The sequence below is a fragment of the Loxodonta africana genome, chromosome 15 (assembly GCF_030014295.1).
Source record: "Loxodonta africana isolate mLoxAfr1 chromosome 15, mLoxAfr1.hap2, whole genome shotgun sequence".
Lineage (NCBI taxonomy): Eukaryota > Metazoa > Chordata > Mammalia > Proboscidea > Elephantidae > Loxodonta > Loxodonta africana.
The window spans coordinates 76,254,095-76,274,958 of NC_087356.1; the positions used below are offsets into that span (position 1 = coordinate 76,254,095).

General features: G+C 43.7%; 1 protein-coding gene across 1 annotated transcript in view; it reads right to left on the minus strand.

The window, feature by feature from the left end:
- Positions 1-20,864, minus strand: part of GRIK4 (glutamate ionotropic receptor kainate type subunit 4) — a 363,160-nt gene that overhangs the window by 183,666 nt on the left and 158,630 nt on the right. Inside the window, exon 2 of the mRNA XM_003418197.3 lies at positions 18,515-18,679. Coding sequence (XP_003418245.2) covers positions 18,515-18,679 — 165 coding nt within the window. The remainder of the gene's footprint in view (positions 1-18,514; positions 18,680-20,864) is intronic.

Sequence of the window (20,864 nt, forward strand, 5' to 3'; positions counted from 1 at the left end):
GGAATAGTTATCATTATCCCCCACTTACAAATGGGGAAACTGAGGCTTAGACAATTCAAGTTACTTGTTCAAGATCACAGGTAATATGGAACTAGGTTGAATCTGGAGATTCATGTGATGCCAAAGCCCATGTTCTTATTCACTCTACTCTTTTTAGCTTTTCAGGCTCAAAATCACAGTCATCCTAGACTTTTCCCTCATCTTCCTTCACTAAGTCCATTCACTTGATTCACCAATCAGGGGCCAGATTTTGACTGTTGGGCCTGCACACTCCCACTGTCCCTTCCTTTCCACTGTCACTGTTCCAGGTCAGCCCCTCTTTACTACCTGCCTCCTAAGGGGCCTCCCTGTCTCCAGAATCTTCATTTTCAATCCATTCTCCCAACAGTGAGCCACAATATAATCCTAAAGCATAGAACTGTGTGCTTCCTGTCAGGGCTTTAACACAGTTTGAACCAATTCCGTCATGGCCAACAAAGCAAAACCAAAAAAGATCTGAATTTTTACAGTTTGGGTGATCTAGAACAATAACCAGAAAAAGAAAAATTATGGGTTGGAGCCCAGGAATGGGAGACTCAGAAGAGGCATAGTGAGCCATTTCAGGAGCCTGATACGTGAGACTGGATTATTGGTAAGACTGCGGAGAGTTACACAAATTCAAAGCGGTGCGGTTGGCCGCCATCTTTGAGCAGGGCACTACTGTTTCCAACTCTGCTCAAAATTCAAAGGCCAAGAGGTGTGCGAATGCAATGCGTATGTTGCCTTTGCTTTCTAAGAGGTACATTAGGTTTCCAACAGGGCTTCAACCCATAATTTTTCCCATTCTAGTTACCACTCCCATTCACCCAATTTTTTAAAAATTCAGGTCTGTTCCCGTTTTGCTTCCTTGGCCATGACTGAACCAGGAGGAACCACTTTGAAGCCTTGCTCCTTGAGGGCAGAAAGGTTGTCTTATTTATCTCTGCATCCTCAGTATCTAGCACAGATATGTGCTCAATAAATCTTTGCTGAACCACAATGAAGCCTGCTCAACACCTTCCACTGAAAACTGGAAATGAACTAAGTGCCTAACTATAAAGGCATACTTATGTAAAGTGTGGGCCATATACCCAAATGGAATATTATATGGGCAAATAAAATGCTTACAAAGAGTTTATGAAATAATTTTAAGAGAAAGAAGCAGGATGTAAAATTACACATATATCTATGGAATGGCCATAATTAGGCAAATACAGAAAATAGTTATGCATTGAGGAATGACTGAAGGAAAATGCTATAAAAGTCAACATTTATTGAGTACTAATTATGAACTATTCTCAGTGTTTTACATGAATTAACTTATTTAATTCTCAACACAACCTAATGAGATAGGTAATATTACAATCACCCTCATTAGACAGACAAGAAAACAGGAAAGGAAAATTAAGCAGCAGAGTCAGGACTCAAAACTTCTCACACTCCGACTCTAGGGTCCAGTTCCTTGACTCAAATGTGCAGCCTCCAAAGTGAGTTAGTAGTGATTAGCTGGAATGTTAATAGAGATTGCCTTGGGCATTGGGATACCTAATGATTTTCCTTTCTTTTTTTTTTCTTCTTTTCTTTTCTCTCTTTTCTATAATGAGCATGCATTCCTTTTATAGCATGACTATAAAAAATAAAATGTCATTATAAAAAAAAAATCTGTCCTGATGAGCAAGTAAAATCCAAATGGTTCTGATTTCCTCAAGATCCTGCCTTTCTGGCCCTTCCTCCCATCACACTCTCTCTGCTTCATGCCAGCCCATCAGGTAGTCCTTCTTCCCTAGAACATAACTTCGTATTTTCCCACCTGAGCCTATCTATTCCCAAGTGGTCCTCTCTGACCCAATCAGAGGTTCTTAGCTTGTGGCCCCGGGCCTGTGGATAGAATAACGCTTACTCGCTTATCAGAACAGAACGTTTTGGGGGCGGCGGGGGCGGATTAATCGTTTTCTCTAACCCGTAATTGAAGTTTAACATTTCCTCCAATTCTGAACATAGGCAACAAACCACACTAGGTTAGTAGTACTTGCGACTTTATCACCAACAGAAATCACAAATGTTTTCCTGTTACATTACAGTGCCGCAGATATCTGGAAATACCATTTGCATTCATTACTACTGTGACATTATGCCGGTAATTACACCTGATGCTAGGGCTAATGAAAGTTGTTGTTGTTGTTGGTTGCCATCGAGTCAATTCTGATTCATGGACACCATGTGTGCAGAGTAGGACTGCTCCATTGGGTTTTCAAGGCTGTGACATTTCGGAAACAGATTGCCAGGCCTGTCTTCCAAGGCTCCTCTGGGTGGGTTTGAACAGCCAATCTTTCAGCAAGCAGTCAAATGCGTAATGCAATGCGTATGTTTATGCTACCCAGGGGCAATACATGAATAAAGAAGCACAAAAATAGATCACTATTAAAAACATTTTAACTGTATTTCCACATAATTGGTTTCTTTGGTCGTCCTATCTATGGTATTTTATTCATTTAAAAACATTTTTCTAGGAAGGGAGTCAATTAGCATCCCCAGACTACCAGAGGGGCCCGTGGAACAACAAAAAAATCCTTCCCTGGTCCAGGACCTTCCTTGCCCTTCCTCCTGGCAAACTCCTACGGATCCTCCAGTGCCCAGCTCAGGTCTGCTCAGGTGCCTTCCCTGTACCTAGGAAAGAGGTATCTCTCCCTCCTTATATTCTCATCACACTATGGCTCTGAGTCAGCTCCACAGGAAACTGCTTTTAGGAGACAGGTCAGCTTCTTGTCCTGGCCAGCTTCTGCCCCAAGCAGGCTCGTTACCGTGGGCCTCAACAAAGGGAGTTTCTCCTTAAAATAAATTCTTATAGAAGGTCATGATTCCTTATCCCAAATTGGACATTTTTCATCAAACTCATTTGACAGCAAAATCTGATCTAGACAGATGTGAAACTATTTACAATGTTTGAATATTTGAATAGAAGTATGAATACAAGCATGAGAGAATACAGGGTTCTGTCCCATGGTAGATGCACTGCATGTACGGTGTATGTACCCCACAACCATTCCAATGTCTGAAAAGCTCTGGATTCTGAATACATCAGCCTCATGGCTTTGTGGACCTGCCCCTGCTGCTGAGCTTCTCACATATGTGTCTCCTTCTCCCTGGCTGGACTGTAAATGCCTTGATGGCAGGGTTCATGTCTGTTCAGTCCTGGCAAAAAGGAATTGCTCAACACAGGTCTGCTCAACTGAATTGAGAGATCTGAGATGAGGTCAATGAAATTAACTGTCGTCCTATCAGCAGAGGTGGCTTGGGGATTTCCTGAGATGTGGGAACTGGTCTTTCGTTCCCTATGAAGGACGCCCTGCTTGGTAGAAATGGAAATCATTTCTAAAGGGCCTCAGCTCTGGAAACCCTACTCCCCCACCCCCACCATACCCTGATTTTGCAGGCCCTGGCCGTCTGGCAAGGATTCTGAACAGTTTGCAGGAGAGGATGGGGAGGGAAGGAGGTGTATTTTGCCTCTGTCTCCCAGTGAGCAGGGAAAGAGGGGAACATGGAGACATGAGTGACAATGACATGGCAACTAAGTTTTCCGGCCAGCAGAGGAGAAGACAACTGGGCAGCCGTGGGAATAAAAGACCACGATGGGGTCTTGTAATCCCATGGAGAGACTCTTCCCCTCAAAACCCAGCTCTGGCCTGGATCCCAAGTTCCCTTAGAAAGCTGGGCTGACCAGGAGGGGCTCACAGGAACTTACTCCTTCCCGGAGTGTTCACGAGGTCCTCCCCTCCCAACGAGAGGAGAGAGAGTGATTCAGAGAGAGAGAAGGGCCTGGCTTTGACAGATGGCTCAGAGGGGTTGGTCGTATGGGCCAGGCCTCTGGGCTTCAGCCCCTGCCAGGGAAGGGGCAGATTCTTCCAGGGGCAAGGAAGCAGGTCCTCGTCACTACCAGTGTGGGACTTGCTAAGCCCTCAGCCACCAAGCTGCTCTCTGAGCCCTTGTGATAGCCAGTCCTGGCCACGCCTGCCCACAGAGCTGCCTGAGCAGAGAGGCCTGGGAACAGAACACAAAAGACAGCCCACAGAGATGAAGGTGAGTGGCATGGAGGGCAAGGTCTCTCTTGGTGCCTGTTTATCCTGTACGCTGAGCACTACGTGGAGCCCTGACCCTCCCAAAGCAAGTGAAACAATTGCCTCAATCAATTTGGAAGGAAGATTTCCTCTCTTGTGCCAAAGCTTTCGGAAACGTGTCCAATTCTTCCCTCTCTGTGAGTGAACATTGGGATAAATGATTGGCCTTGCTGGTCCCAGAGCTGAGGCTGTGAGGAGCAAAGATGGGTTGGTCATACCTGGCAGTGACAGCCTGCCTACCTGTTTAGAGTTTTCCAGGATCTGGGAGAACTCAAAGCCGTCAAAGGCACCCCTCACCAACTGCATATTATTCAGAGCTCTCAGCCTGGTTTTCAGACTCTGTTCAGCTTGGTCCTAAACCACTGTGCTAGTAGCAGCACCATTTAATGAGTGCTTTCCACGTGCCAGGCACCAGGCTGGCAGACACAGTACCACCTTAATCCTCACAATGGCCCTGGGAAGGAGGGACTGCTATACTAACCCTACTACTACTACTACCACTAACAATAAGTAAAATTTATTGACAGTTTACTCTCTAAGAACATTAGCTCACTTAACCCTTACAACAGTCTCATGAAGTGAGAACTCTTATTCTTCCCATTTTACAGAAAAGAAACCTGGGTCACAGGAGATCAAGTAACTGCCCAAGGTGCTGGTAGAGCCAGGGGCATCTGATTCTGGAACCTGAGTTCTGATAGCTGTCTACACTGCCCTCCAGCCCTGGCCCTCACCACTGCCCCTACAGAAACTCTTCTGTTTTACCCACGCCCATCTGGTGCCTCAATGTACCCGTTTTTCTGCCTCAAGCCTTGGCTCATGCCATTATACCTTCTACACAGACACACCCACTCCCCTCCCTCACCTCTTGCACATTCCAATGTCTAGCCAAGTGCCCTTGCCCCATCACCCCCACCTAAGCCTATGTCCTGTTTCTGACCTCCCTTTGCCCTTGTCTGAGTCACTCACAGCACAAGCCCAGAGCAGAGGCTGCTGTTGTTAGCCGTCGTGGATTGGGCCCCCATGATGACTCCACGTGTTACAGAGAAGAACTGCTCCACAGGGTTTTCTTGGCCGTCATCCTCATGGCAGCACTTTGCCAGGCCTTTCTTCCACAGAGCCGCTGGGTGAGTTCAAGCCACCAACCTTTAGGTTAGCAGCCGAACACAAACCGCTTGCACTACTCAGGCTCCTACAGCAGAAGCTAGCCAGTGTTTATATCACGTTTCATACAGGTGGGTCTTAACTTCCTCCTGGAAAAGACCATGGGCCTCAGTTTCCCCATCTGTAAAATGAGGGAGTTGGACTAGATGATTTCTAAGTGCTTTAATTTATGTCCTTCCTGAGACCATATTATGCATATGCAATGTGGGTAGCTCAGAGAAGGGGAGCAAAGAATGTTTGCTTAATGACTCATCACTATTTCTCTTTTGGCTTCTTACTTTTTTTTATGCTTTGATTCATTCTGTTGGACTGAGGGAGGGACACTAACCCTTGCTTATTAAAGACAGCTCTGGGTGATGCCCATGGGACCAGGAACCTGCAAGAAGCTGAGAAGTTTGTGTGAACAGCCACGAAAAGTGGGAACATCACACACCAGGCCCCCTCTCCAGGTGCACTGGAGCCGTGCAGGCCAGGTGACCAGTGAGCCCCTGGGTTTCAAGGGGAAACAGGGTGGACACCTGATAGCACCATTGGTGTCACACAGATAAACTAGGCAAAGGCCCACAGTTGACAAGGAGGCTTCTGCTTCCAGCTCTGCTGTAAATTAAACCCCAAACTGGCTCTGGCAGTAGCCGGGTCGGTGCCTCAGGGCATCTGGGTGATAAGGGGGCAGGAGCGTAGTTAAGCTGTAATACATTAGCTGCAGTAGACAGGCTGAACTTTAGGAACGGAGGAGGGCGATGTCTTGTGGGAGCTGCTGCAAAAGAAAGACTGAGATGGAGATAAGATACGGAAGGGAAGGAAGGACAGGGCCAGGCGGAACCGAGATGACCTAATAGGTCTTGTCCATTCCTGTTGTTTCAGATCTGTGGGTTGTGTACAGGGAGTTGGAAAGTCAAACATCAAGAAGCCTGAGGCAATGATGGTGAAAGGGCCAGAGAGGTGGGGGAAGGCAGACTTGGCGGAAGCTTTACAAGTGACCCTCACTTTGAATAGACTCGCTTTATGAAAATCTGTCTATTTGAGCCCGATAGAAAGCAAGTGATTTTCTACTTGTGTCTTTCCAGGTTTGCTATTAATTAATGCCCTCAGTGATAATTCCATTTCTGAGCCTCATTTTTAGCCATCAAAGGAGGAGGCTGGCCTCTAGAGTCCAGTATCTTTAAAGGTTCTTTCTGCTTCATATGTTTGATTCTTGAAATAGCCATTGGTCCCCTCCACCAACACTCCCACCTCAGAATATGATTCATTCTGTGTGATTTGTACAGAGTGTTTTGAAGCCCACCTATTACTGAAAGGAAGGCAAAGCTGTGCATTGTTGGGTTCCTACAGACAGCCCCCAAAATAGATCAGAGCCTCTGCTTTCTAAACAAGAATGCCATCACCAGGGTGTCATCCTTCATTCCCTTAAAGTAGATTGCCTGGCCACAGGGTGACAGGTGTGGGGTTGGGGGAGATGTTCAGGGCCACAGAGCTACTCACATATTTTTAAATTAACATGCAAAGTAGCCCTAGGCCACTAGCCCAGGGCAGATACAGCCCCTGACACCCAGCAGCAGCTGGCTTGAGGTGACCGACCACAACTTCCAAACTCCCAAAGCTGTCAGAGAGCTGAAGTCTTAGTCATCTAGTGCTGCTATCACAGAAATACCACAAGTGGATGGCTTTAACAGAGAAGTTTATTCTCTCACAGTCCAGCAGGCTAGAAGTTTGAATTTAGGACGCCAGCTCCAGGGGAACGCTTTCTTTCTCTGTCGACTCTGGAGGAAGGTCCTTGTGATGCATCAGTCTTCCCTTGGTCTGGGAGCACCTCAGCACAGGAACCTCAGGTCCAAAGGACAGGCCCTGCTCCTGGCACTGCTTTCTTAGTGGTATGAAGTCCCTGTGTCTCTCTGCTCACTTCTCTCTTTTACATCTCACAAGAGTTTGGCTCAAGACACTATCTAATCTTGTAGATCTCACCAATATAACTTCCACTTATCCATCTTTTTACAGCATAGTGACAGGATTTATAACACACAGGGAAATCACACCAGATGATGAAATGGTAGACAATCATATGATACTGCAAATCATGACCTAGTCAAGTTGACAGATATTTCTGGGGGACACAACTCAATCCATGACAGCTAGGAAGAGAAGGGGTCTATCCAGTTATGACATAGCCCTATGAGGACTGTTGATGATAAGACAGGCCACTTGAGAAGAGCCCGGGAAATAGATGGTACTCCCACATAGGTATGGCTGAACTTTGAGACAGAGGAGAGAGGGAGAGGTAAGAGTGTAGGCAGATGCCTGCTCAGAGGTGAGGGGGAGAGAACCAAAGCCAACATCAGCAACCATGGCTGCCACTCACTGAATATCTGCACTGTCTCACATAACGTCCCTAACACCCCATGAGGTAATATTATCATCATCCCCATTTTACAAATGAGGAAGCTGAAACAGCCTGTCTGAGAGAGCCAGGATTCACACCTGGTCAGTCTGATCCTAAAATCCATGTTCCTATTCATTATACCACGGTCGCCCCCAAAGCAGGGATCACTGCATTATTGCCCATCCTTTACCCACAAATCCTGTCCTCTTTCCAACCTCCCTTCCCCCAGTATGGCCACTGAAGTCCAGTCCCTGCCCTGCTTCAGCAAATAGCCACCATCCATCCACCCCTGACTTTGGGAAGGAAGGAGCTCAGCTGGAGCATTTCTATGAACTATCTAGAAGGTGTTCAAAACCCAGGACAGAAGTGCAGCCCTGGCTTCAGATGAAAGATCTTTGGGGTAGAAAGACCCAGAAGATCTCTTCTCTAACAAATGCTAATCATGCCTCCAACACATTGAGAAGTAAAAGCTGAGCAGAGGGCCACTTGCTAATAAAATACTTGGCACCTAAAAGAAAAAGAAAGGCATTAAAAAGGTGCCCCAGGCCAAGATGGCGGACTAGGCAGACGCTACCTCGGATCCCTCTTACAACAAAGACACGGAAAAACAAGTGAATCGATCACATACATAACAATCTACGAACCCTGAACAACAAACACAGATTTAGAGACGGAGAATGAACTAATACGGGGAAGCAGCGATTGTTTTCAGAGCCTGAAGCCAGCATACCAGTCAGGTACGGCACAAGCACAGAGAGCTGCTCCACCCCCCTGAACTAACCCCGGGAGGGGGACCAGCGGGCGGCGTGGGATGCAGCCGGTAGGAGAAGTCCCTGGGAGGCAGTGACTGGTCTTGGAACGGGGAGAGCAGCGTCCCAGCCGGGGAACCGTCCCGCCGGGATTTGGACTGGACGCAGGTACGGCATAAACACGGAGAGCTGCTGCACCCCCCTGAACTAACCCCAGGAGGGGGCCCAGCTGGTTCAGGCAGGCGGCGTGGGACGCAGCCGGTAGGAGAAGTCCCCGGGAGGCAGCGACTGGTATTGGAGCGGGGAGAACAGCATCCCAGCCAGAACACTCGGTCACGGCACAAGCACGGGGAGCTGCTCCACCCACCTGAACTAACCCCGGGAGGGGACCCAACCAGTTCGCGGGGGCGGCACAGCAACACGGCTGGAGGGACGAGAAGTCCCCGGGAGGCAGCGACTGATTTTGGAGTCGAGAGTGCACCGTCCCAGCAGGGGAGCCTTGACGCTGGGCGTGGGGCTGGAAGCGGAGGATCTGACCGTGACTCCAGCGGGCCAGACCCCCCAGGGGCAACCTCCACACAGCCAGCACACATAGGCAACGCGCCCCACGGGAATCTCAGATATAATAGTCATTCCAAGCGAGACAAGCAACTCTGGCTATATTCTGAGGTGCTACTCTCCTATCTCTCTGTTCCCTCCCCCACCCTCCCCAGGCGGCTTCATTAACATCCGAATAGCCTGAGCCAGAGGGAGAACTATCATAGGGATTTGACTGCATTTTTTTTTTAGCAGATTTTCTGGAAAAACTAGTTTCCCAGTGATGGCTCGGAGACAACAATCCATATCAAACCACTTAAAGAAGCAGACCATGACAGCTTCTCCAACCCCCCAAACAAAAGAATCAAAATCTTTCCCAAATGAAGATATAATCCTGGAATTATCAGATACAGAATATAAAAAACTAATTTACAGAATGCTTCAAGACATCACAAATGAAATTAGGCAAACTGCATAAAAAGCCAAGGAACACACTGATAAAACAGTTGAAGAACTCAAAAAGATTATTCAAGAACATAGTGGAAAAATTAATAAGTTGCAAGAATCCATAGAGAGACAGCATGTAGAAATCCAAAAGATTAACAATAAAATTACAGAATTAGACAACGCAATAGGAAGTCAGAGTAGCAGACTTGAGCAATTAGAATGCAGACTGGGACATCTGGAGGACCAGGGAATCAACACCAACATAGCTGAAAAAAAATCAGATAAAAGAATTAAAAAAAAATGAAGAAACCCTAAGAATCATGTGGGACTCTATCAAGAAGGATAACCTGTGGGTGATTGGAGTCCCAGAACAGGGAGGGGGGACAGAAAACACAGAGAAAATAGTTGAAGATCTGCTGACAGAAAACTTCCCTGACATCATGAAAGACGAAAGGATATCTATCCAAGATGCTCGTCGAACCCCATTTAAGATTGATCCAAAAAGAAAAACTCCAAGACATATTATCATCACAAAAACCAAAGATAAACAGAAAATTTTAAAAGCAGCCAGGGAGAAAAGAAAGGTTTCCTTCAAGGGAGAATCAATAAGAATAAGTTCAGACTACTCAGCAGAAACCATGCAGGCAAGAAGGGAATGGGACGACATATACAGAACACGGAAGGAGAAAAACTGCCAACCAAGGATCATATATCCAGCAAAACTCTCTCTGAAATATGAAGGTAAAATTAAGCTATTTTCAGATAAACACAAGTTTAGAAAATTTGCAAAAACCAAACCAAAGCTACAAGAAATACTAAAGGATATTGTTTGGTCAGAGAAGCAATAATATCAGATATCAGCACAACACAAGGTCACAAAACAGAACGTCCTGATATCAACTCAAATAGGGAAATCACAAAAACAAACAAATTAAGATTAATTAAAAAAAAAATACACATAACAGGGAATCATGGAAGTCAATAGGTAAAAGATCACAATAATCAAAAAGAGGGACTAAATACAGGAGGCATTGAACTGCCATATGGAGAGTGATACAAGGCGATATAGAACAATACAAGTTAGGTTTTTACTTAGAAAAATAGGGGTAAATAATAAAGTAACCACAAAAAGGTATAACAACTCTATAACTCAAGATAAAAGCCAAGAAAAACGTAACGACTCAACTAACATAAAGTCAAAAACTATGAAAATGAGGATCTCACAATTTACTAAGAAAAACGCCTCAGCACAAAAAAGTATGTGGAAAAATGAAATTGTCAACAACACACATAAAAAGGCATCAAAATGACAGCACTAAAAACTTATTTATCTATAATTACGCTGAATGTAAATGGACTAAATGCACCAATAAAGAGACAGAGAGTCACAGACTGGATAAAGAAACACGATCCATCTATATGCTGCCTAAAAGAGACACATCTTAGACTTAGAGACACAAACAAACTAAAACTCAAAGGATGGAAAAAAATATATCAAGCAAACAATAAGCAAAAAAGAAGAGGAGTAGCAATATTAATTTCTGACAAAATAGACTTTAGACTTAAATCCACCACAAAGGATAAAGAAGGACACTATATAATGATAAAAGGGACAATTGATCAGGAAGACATAACCATATTAAATATTTATGCACCCAATGACAGGGCTGCAAGATACATAAATCAAATTTTAACAGAATTGAAAGTGAGATGGATACCTCCACAATTATAGTAGGAGACTTCAACACACCACTTTTGGAAAAGGACAGGACATCCAGTAAGAAGCTCGATAGAGACACGGAAGATCTAATTACAACAATCAACCAACTTGACCTCATTGACTTATACAGAACTCTCCACCCAACTGCTGCAAAATATACTTTTTTTTCTAGCGCACATGGAACATTCTCTAGAATAGACCACATATTAGGTCATAAAACAAACCTTTGCAGAGTCCAAAACATCGAAATATTACAAAGCATCTTCTCAGACCACAAGGCAATGAAACTAGAGATCAATAACAGAAAAACTAGGGAAAAGAAATCAAATCCTTGGAAAATGAGCAATACCCTCCTGAAAAAAGACTGGGTTATAGAAGACATCAAGGAGGGAATAAGGAAATTCATAGAAAGCAACGAGAATGAAAATACTTCCTATCAAAACCTATGGGACACAGCAAAAGCAGTGCTCAGAGGCCAATTTATATCGATAAATGCAGACATACAAAAAGAAGAAAGAGCCAAAATCAGAGAACTGTCCCTACAACTTGAACAAGTAGAAAGTGAGCAACAAAAGAATCCATCAGGCACCAGAAGAAAACAAATAATAAAAATTCGAGCTGAACTAAATGAATTAGAGAACAGAAAAACAATTGAAAGAATTAACAAAGCCAAAAGCTGGTTCTTTGAAAAAACTAACAAAATTGATAAATCATTGGCTAGACTGACTAAAGAAATACAGGAAAGGAAACAAATAACCCGAATAAGAAACGAGAAGGACCACATCACAACAGAACCAAATGAAATTAAAAGAATCATTTCAGATTATTATGAAAAATTGTACTCTAACAATTTGAAAACCTAGAAGAAATGGATGAATTCCTGGAAAAGCACTACCTACCTAAACTAACACATTCAGAAGTAGAACAACTAAATAGACCCATAACAAAAAAAGAGATTGAAACGGTAATCAAAAAACTCCCAACAAAAAAAAAGCCCTGGCCCGGACGGCTTCACTGCAGAGTTCTACCAAACTTTCAGAGAAGAGTTAATACCACTACTTCTGAAGGTATTCCAAAGCATAGAAAATGACGGAATACTACCCAACTCATTCTATGAAGCCACCATCTCCCTGATACCAAAACCAGGTAAAGACATTACAAAAAAAGAAAATTATAGACCTATATCCCTCATGAACATAGATGCAAAAATCCTCAACAAAATTCTAGCCAATAGAATCCAACAACACATCAAAAAAATAATTCACCCTGATCAAGTGGGATTTATACCAGGTATGCAAGGCTGGTTTAATATCAGAAAAACCATTAATGTAATCCATCACATAAATAAAACAAAAGACAAAAACCACATGATCTTAACAATTGATGCAGAAAAGGCATTTGACAAAGTCCAACACCCATTTATGTTAAAAACTCTCACCAAAATAGGAATTGAAGGAAAATTCCTCAACACAATAATTTTATGCAAAGCCAACAGCCAATATCACTCTAAATGGAGAGAACCTGAAAGCATTTCCCTTGAGAACGGGAACCAGACAAGGATGCCCTTTATCACCGCTCTTATTCAACATCGTGCTGGAAGTCCTAGCCAGGGCAATTAGGCTAGACAAAGAAATAAAAGGTATCCGGATTGGCAAGGAGGAAGTAAAGTTATCACTATTTGCAGATGACATGATTATATACACAGAAAACCCTAAGGAATCCTCCAGAAAACTACTGAAACTAATAGAAGAGTTTGGCAGAGTCTCAGGTTATAAAATAAACATACAAAAATCACTTGGATTCCTCTACATCAACAAAAAGAACACCGAAGAGGAAATAACCAAATCAATACCATTCACAGTAGCCCCCAAGAAGATAAGATACTTAGGAATAAATCTTACCAAGGATGTAAAAGACCTTTACAAAGAAAACTACAAAGCTCTACTACAAGAAATTCAAAAGGACATACTTAAGTGGAAAAACATACCTTGCTCATGGATAGGAAGACTTAACATAGTAAAAATGTCTATTCTACCAAAAGCCATCTATACATAAAATGCACTTCAGATCCAAATTCCAATGTCATATTTTAAGGGGATAGAGAAACAAATCACCAATTTCATACGGAAGGGAAAGAAGCCCCGGATAAGCAAAGCACTACTGAAAAAGAAAAAGAAAGTGGGAGGCCTCACTCCACCTGATTTCAGAACCTATTATACAGCCACAGTAGTCAAAACAGCCTGGTACTGGTACAACAACAGGCACATAGACCAATGGAACAGAATTGAGAACCCAGACATAGATCCATCCACGTATGAGCAGCTGATATTTGACAAAGGACCAGTGTCAATTAATTGGGGAAAAGATAGCCTTTTTAACAAATGGTGCTGGCATAATTGGATATCCATTTGCAAAAAAATGAAACAGGACCCATACCTTACACCATGCATAAAAACTAACTCCAAGTGGATCAAAGACCTAAACATAAAGACTAAAACGATAAAGATCATGGAAGAAAAAATTGGGACAACCCTAGGAGCCCTAATACAAGGCATAAACAGAATACAAAACATTACCAAAAATGATGAAGAGAAACCCGATAACTGGGAGCTCCTAAAAATCAAACACCTATGCTCATCTAAAGACTTCACCAAAAGAGTAAAAAGACCACCTACAGACTGGGAAAGAATTTTCAGCTATGACATCTCCGACCAGCGCCTGATCTCTAAAATCTACATGATTCTGTCAAAACTCAACCACAAAAAGACAAACAACCCAATCAAAAAGTGGGCAAAGGATATGAACACACATTTCACTAAAGAAGATATTCAGGCAGCTAACAGATACATGAGAAAATGCTCTCGATCATTAGCCATTAGAGAAATGCAAATTAAAACTACGATGAGATTCCATCTCACACCAGCAAGGCTGGCATTAATCCAAAAAACACAAAATAATAAATGTTGGAGAGGCTGCGGAGAGATTGGAACTCTTATACACTGCTGGTGGGAATGTAAAATGGTACAACCACTTTGGAAATCTATCTGGCGTTATCTTAAACAGTTAGAAATAGAACTACCATACAACCCAGAAATCCCACTCCTCGGAATATACCCTAGAGATACAAGAGCCTTCACACAAACAGATGTATGCACACCCATGTTTATTGCAGCTCTGTTTACAATAGCAAAAAGTTGGAAGCAACCAAGGTGTCCATCAATGGATGAATGGGTAAATAAATTGTGGTATATTCACACAACGGAATACTACGCATCGATAAAGAACAGTGACGAATCTCTGAAACATTTCATAACATGGAGGAACCTGGAAGGCATTATGCTGAGCGAAATGAGTCAGAGGCAAAAGGACAAATATTGTATAAGACCACTATTATAAGATCTTGAGAAATAGTAAACCTAAGAAGAACACATACTTTTGTGGTTACGAGGAGGGGAGGGAGGGAGGGTGGGAGAGGGTGTTTTATTGATTAATCAGTAGATAAGAACTGCTTTAGGTGAACGGAAAGACAACACTCAATACATGGAAGGTCAGCTCAACTGGACTGGACCAAAAGCAAAGAAGTTTCCGGGATAAAATGAATGCTTCAAAGGTCAGTGGAGCAAGGGCGGGGGTCTGGGGAACATGGTTTGCGGGGACTTCTAAGTCAACTGGCAAAATAATTCTATTATGAAATCATTCTGCATCCCACTTTGAAATGTGGCATCTGGGGTCTTAAATGCTAACAAGCGGCCATCTAAGATGCAGCAATTGGTCTCAACCCACCTGGAGCAAAGGAAAATGAAGAACACCAAGGTCACACGACAACTAAGAGCCCAAGAGACAGAAAGGGCCACATGAACCAGAGACCCACATCATCCTGAGACCAGAAGAACTAGTTGGTACCCGGCCACAATCGATGACTGCCCTGACAGGGAGCACAGCAGAGGACCCCTGAGGGAGCAGGAGATCAGTGGGATACAGACCCCAAATTCTCATAAAAAGACCAAACTTAATGGTCTGACTGAGACTAGAGGAATCCCAGCGGCCATGGTCCCCAGACCTTCTGTTGGCACAGGACAGGAACCATCCCCAAAGAAACTCATCAGACATGAAAGGGACTGGTCAGCGGGTAGGAGAGAGACGCTGATGAAGAGCGAGCTAATTATATCAGGTGGATACTTGAGATTGTGTTGGCAACTCTTGTCTGGAGGGGGGATGGGAGGATAGAGAGAGAGGGAAGCTGGCAAAATTGTCACGAAAGGAGAGACTGAAAGGGCTGACTCAAGAGGGAGAGAGCAAATGGGAGTAGGGAGTGAGATGTATGTAAACTTATATGTGACAGACTGATTGGATTTGTAAACGTTCACTTGAAGCTTAATAAAAGGTAATTAAAAAAAAAAAAAAAAAAAGGTGCCCCAAAGCTCTGCAATGTGGAGGGAAGAGATTCGTTTCCTTTATTCCCTTGATTCACCTGGCTTAATATTTTGGATGTATTGACTCTTCTAAACCTGGATGCATGCGTCATTGGGAGAGGAAATTTACATCTGCTAATGATCCCCATCCACAATGGGCGAACCTGTGCTTGGTCCAGCCAGATCCAAAGACAAGGAAGGAGGAGTTGGTTTTTCAAAGTATGAACTGAAGAGCTATTTAGAAACCTGGACCCTTGTCTGAGAGCTATTCAAACACAGCGGACTGGACTAGGAGATTCATAAGAAGTTACCACCGGTATTTCTAATTTTATTTATAAGAATCTGGGAAATTTTAATCTCCCTTTCACTGTATTAGAATTTAACCTCTATGAGGACTAGGATTTTTTTATCTCTTCCCTGTTGAATTCTATTGCCTTCGAGTCACTTCCAACCCATAGCGATCCTATAGGACAGAGTAGAAACTGCCCCATAGTTTCCAAGGAGTGGCTGGTGAATTCGAACTGCGGACCTTTTGGTTGGCAGCCGAGCTCTTAACCACTGCGCCAACAGGGCTCCAGGAGTATAAGAGTCACTAAATATTTGTTGACTAATGGAATGAATGAATGCCTATTTCTGGGTACCTGTTCCCCAATGCCTTCTTCTGGAGGAATCTATGTCCATAGATCCTGATGGCCTCAATGCTCTGTTCTATAAGACAGAAACCCACCCTACTGGACCAAGAGTGGACACTCTACCCAAGGGTCGCTGTTACGCAGGTTGGCCAAAAAATGCACCTGTAAGAGCTGCCACAGCAAGATGAGCTGGATCAGACCCTGAGTCTCGACAAGCCAAGCCAAGAGGCACTAAGGGAAGCTGCCGGTGGGTGTGCACACTGGAGAGAGACTGTAAGCCATCCAAGGGCAGGGACCAGGTCTACTTTGTTTTCCACACTGTTCCCAATGCATGGTATCCTGAATCATGCCTGAAATAGAGCAAATGCTCGATAAAGGTTTCTTGGATGAATAGGTAAAAGGTAAATAGGGCTTGGGTGGCGAATATGGGACAGATACATGATTAATAAGACACGGGAATCAGACTGGCAGAAAGCGAAGAGCATGGGTCAGATACCTGGAGAGCATTAAAGAAGCTACAAGCAAAAGGGATTGCTGTGAGAGGCTGGGTGGGCTCCAGGGCTGCTGCACTCCTGCCCTCTCTGGATCCTTACCTGTTTTACCTGGGCTGGTGTGAATGTGTTTCTTTTCCTGCAACCTTCAAAGCCCAGGCTAAAGTATCATGGCTGGCTCAGCAATGACCAGATATCTGACTTACATATGTTACTGAAGCTGAGTAAGCTGTTCCTTTGTTTTGTTGTTTTTGCCACTGAGGATTGTGAAAGGTTGAAATGACTTAGAAAGAGAGGATACAGAAAGTCTTCAAAGTCTTAGGGAATAGATGCTATCACCTCTTTGGGCTAAGGGGCTCTTCTCCTCTCTGAACGGAAGCTGTTTCCAGTTCAGCTATATAAACCACCTGCCTACCAACTTGGAAGCTTGTCCTGTAAAGTCACCAAGGCAACACCAGCAACATGCCAGATGGTCCTCGTGGACGTATAGTGAATTGAGCACCGGACTTGCAGGTTGACAACTTGAGTTCAGAGTCCACAATATCTCAGCCACTGACTAGTTCTGTGATTGGACAAATTCTTTGATGTCTTTGAACCTCGGTTTCTTTACAAAAGTGATGCTATGGATTGAATTGTGTCCCCCCAAAATGTGTGTCAACTTGGCTAGGCCATGATTCCCAGCATTGTGTGGGTGTCCGCCATTTTGTGATCTGATGTGATTATCCTGTGTATTGTAAATCCCAACCTCTATGATGTTGATGAGGCAGGATTAGAGGCAGTTATGTTAATGAGGGAGGACTCAATCTACAGGATTGGGTTACATCTCTAGTCAATCTCTTTTGAGATACAAAGGACAGAAGCAAGCAGAGAGTGGTGGGACCTCATGTCACCAAGAAAGAAGCACCAGGAGTGGTACACGTCCTTTGGATACAGGGTCCCTGTGCTGAGAAGCTCCTAGACCAGGGGAAGATTGATAACAAGGACCTTTCCCCAGAACCAACAGAGAAAGAAAGACTTCCCCTGGAGCTGATGCCCTGAATTTAGGCTTCTAGCCTCCTAAATTGTCAGAGAATAAACTTCTGTTTGTTAAAATGATCCACTTGTGGTATTTGTTATAGCAGCACTAGATAACTAAAACAGTGGGTATAACAACATTTAACTCTCGGGTTGTTGTGAGACTTAAAAGCAGTGCCCAGCACATGGTAGGGGCTCCACATGTGTGCCCTGAATGACACTATTACTTATATCTGTAAAGCAATTCACAAAGGATTTTCCTATATTTTAAGTAATTCAAATCTTACAATAATTTTCAAGATTTAAAAAGCAGAGCTTAGCATTCCCATTTTAAAGATTAAGAAACTGAGGTTCAGATAGGATAAGTAGTCACCCATAGAATGAGCAGCCAAACTCCATTCCAAGTCCTGGTGTCTTCCCACAACTCTGCCCCCAGCACAAGAAAGCAAGACAAGCAGTCAGATGTGCAATGACAAAGTTACCCTTGGGATGGCTGTACCTCTCCTTTCTTAACCATACACAAGACTTCATCCAGGCCCTCATGTACAAAATGTTCAGGAGGTGAATGGATCGATACATGAAGAAATGAATGAGTGGGTGATTAAATAACTTAACGAGTATCCTGAAGCCTTATCTGTCTTAATTCTACTCCACACCTGATTGGTAACAATACCTGGGAACCTCATCCAGGAGGACAGCCCCAGAGGGCCTCCAAGCACATGTTTCTCTCCCTCCCCTGGGAACACCTACACCAGAGGCCTAGCAATAGGTGCAGCTCACACCTCCAGCCCCTCCTCGGCCAGCAAGGGAACCAGAGGGCAGCTCTGCCCATTCTACGTACTGGTTTCTGCAGTCTCGTATTCGCTGTCTCTGAGAAGTTCAAAGATGTCCACTTCCACCTTGGCCTTGCCCAGCCTCTCAGGGGCACGGTTGATGCGATTCTTGGCCAGGGTGATGGAGAGCCTCTCCCCTCTGCTGCACTCCATGGGATCGTCCAGGATAGCAGCTGCGGGCAGGCAAACACATGGAGACAGTTACCCCGTCTTCTACCATTCATCCTTCCTTCTTCTCCAGCCTCCCCCCACTGCCATCTTCCTTTCCAAGCAGCTTCCGGCTACTCCCTCCCCACTGCCATCTTCAGTACTATCCCTGAAACCAAAGTAAAGGTCTTGGTTTCTAGCCAGGTGGAACAAGGTAAATTCTAATATGAATATCAACCTCAGGAACCCTGTAATGTCACGGGAGGCCACTGCAGATGCTATCTGTATGAGGCTTCTAGGCCCAGGCATGATCATACCTTTGAATATAAGTCTATGTGTGCACAGAAACCTAGGTGGTATAGTGGTTAAGAGCTACACTGCTAACCAAAAGGTCAGCAGTTCAAATCCACCAGGTGCTCCTTGGAAGCCCTATGGGACAGTTCTACTCTGTCCTATAGGGTCACTATGAGTCGGAATTGACTCAATGGCAATTTGGTTTTTGGTTTGGTCCACAGAAAGGCAAGGGTGTGCACAGGGAGGGAGATAAGAGCTGTCCTTGAAAAATGGTATTCTGGGCATATGAGAAACTCTCCCCGAGGTGAGGGAGAGTTAAAGGAGCCCAGTTGTGTGAGGGAGAGCTGCGGTATGAAGGAGTGGCTGCTGGACACTGTGAGGTGAGGACAGGCTTTGCAGGAAGACATGCAGGGTGAGTATGCTCACGCCCCAGGATCCAACCCTGATGAGCCATGTCACCACGGGAACCTACATAGTTTTTCTAAACCTCTTTTTTTTTTTTTTTTTCCTCACTGAATGTTAAGAATAGTAAGACAACCTCACAGGGTTGGTTTGAAGATTAAATAAGACAATGCATGTAAGCGGCACATCATAAAGACTTAATCGATGTGCCTGAGGCCATGGTTGGAGTGGTATAACACTAACAGCTGCCCAATTTCTGGAAGCAGTATTAAGGGTAAGTGTTATGGCATTATATGAACCTAGGTTTCAATCCCAGCTCTACCACTTTTTAGTTGTGGGACCCCAGTGTTTTCACTTGTAAAATGGGGACAGAGTTTACCCCTTGGGCTTATTGTAAGGAATACATGAGGCAGTATGTGGGAAGTGCTCAGCACAGTCCCTGGCACACAGTAAGCACTCAATAAATGGTAACTATTGATATCAATATTTCTCTTGATAGAGGGAATTATAGAAATGAAATAACTCCACATAAAAACTTACACAAAAAGGTTCAATGAAGCATTATTCATAATAGTCAAAAAATGTAAACAACCCAAATGTCCATCAACTGATGAATGGATAAATGAAATGTGGTATACTCATACCATGGAATATTATTTGGCAAGAAAAAGGAATAAAGTGCTGATACATGCTACAACATGAATAAACCTTGAAAACGTTATGCTAAGTGAAAGAAGCCAGGCATGAGAGACCACATACTGTATGATTCCATTTATATGAAATGTCCAGAACAGAAAAACTCACAGAGACAGAAAGTAGACTGGTGGTTGCCTAGGGCTAGGGGGAAGGGCTTGGGGAATGACTGATAAAGGGTGTGGAGTTTCTTTTTGGGGTGATGAAATGTTCTAAAATTGACTGTGGTGACTGTGACTATACTAAATAACACTGAACTGTACACTTTAAATGGGTGAATTGTGTGATACGTGAATTATATCTCAATAAAGCTATTATAGAAAAAAAAAGAAATATCAAAAGTATATTTTAGAGGTTGAAGGCTCAGAAAACCAACATGGGGAATCAAGACAAGTCGACTTCACCGACACACGGCCCTTGAATCTCTGTCACTGATGTGGACACAGAGACCCAGGGTTTGCACTGTCTTTACTGTATTCCAGTATCATATCTACCATGACTTACCTTCTAAAACAAAAATCAGGACACAGAATATGACAACGCATTTTTATCTGATTTGTGGATTTATTTGTATGAATAAAAATACGAATAAATAAAATTTTTTATTCATATAAAATAAATTTATATGAATAGGAAACCCTAGTAATGTAGTGGTTAAGAGCTGTGGCTGCTAACCAAAAGGTCAGCAGTTCAAATACACCAGGCACTCTACAGAAATTCTATGAGGCAGTTCTACTCTGTCCTATGGAGTCGCTATGAGTCGGAATCGACTCAATGGCAATGGTTTTTTTTTTTTTTTTTTAATACAAATAGCCTTACTGA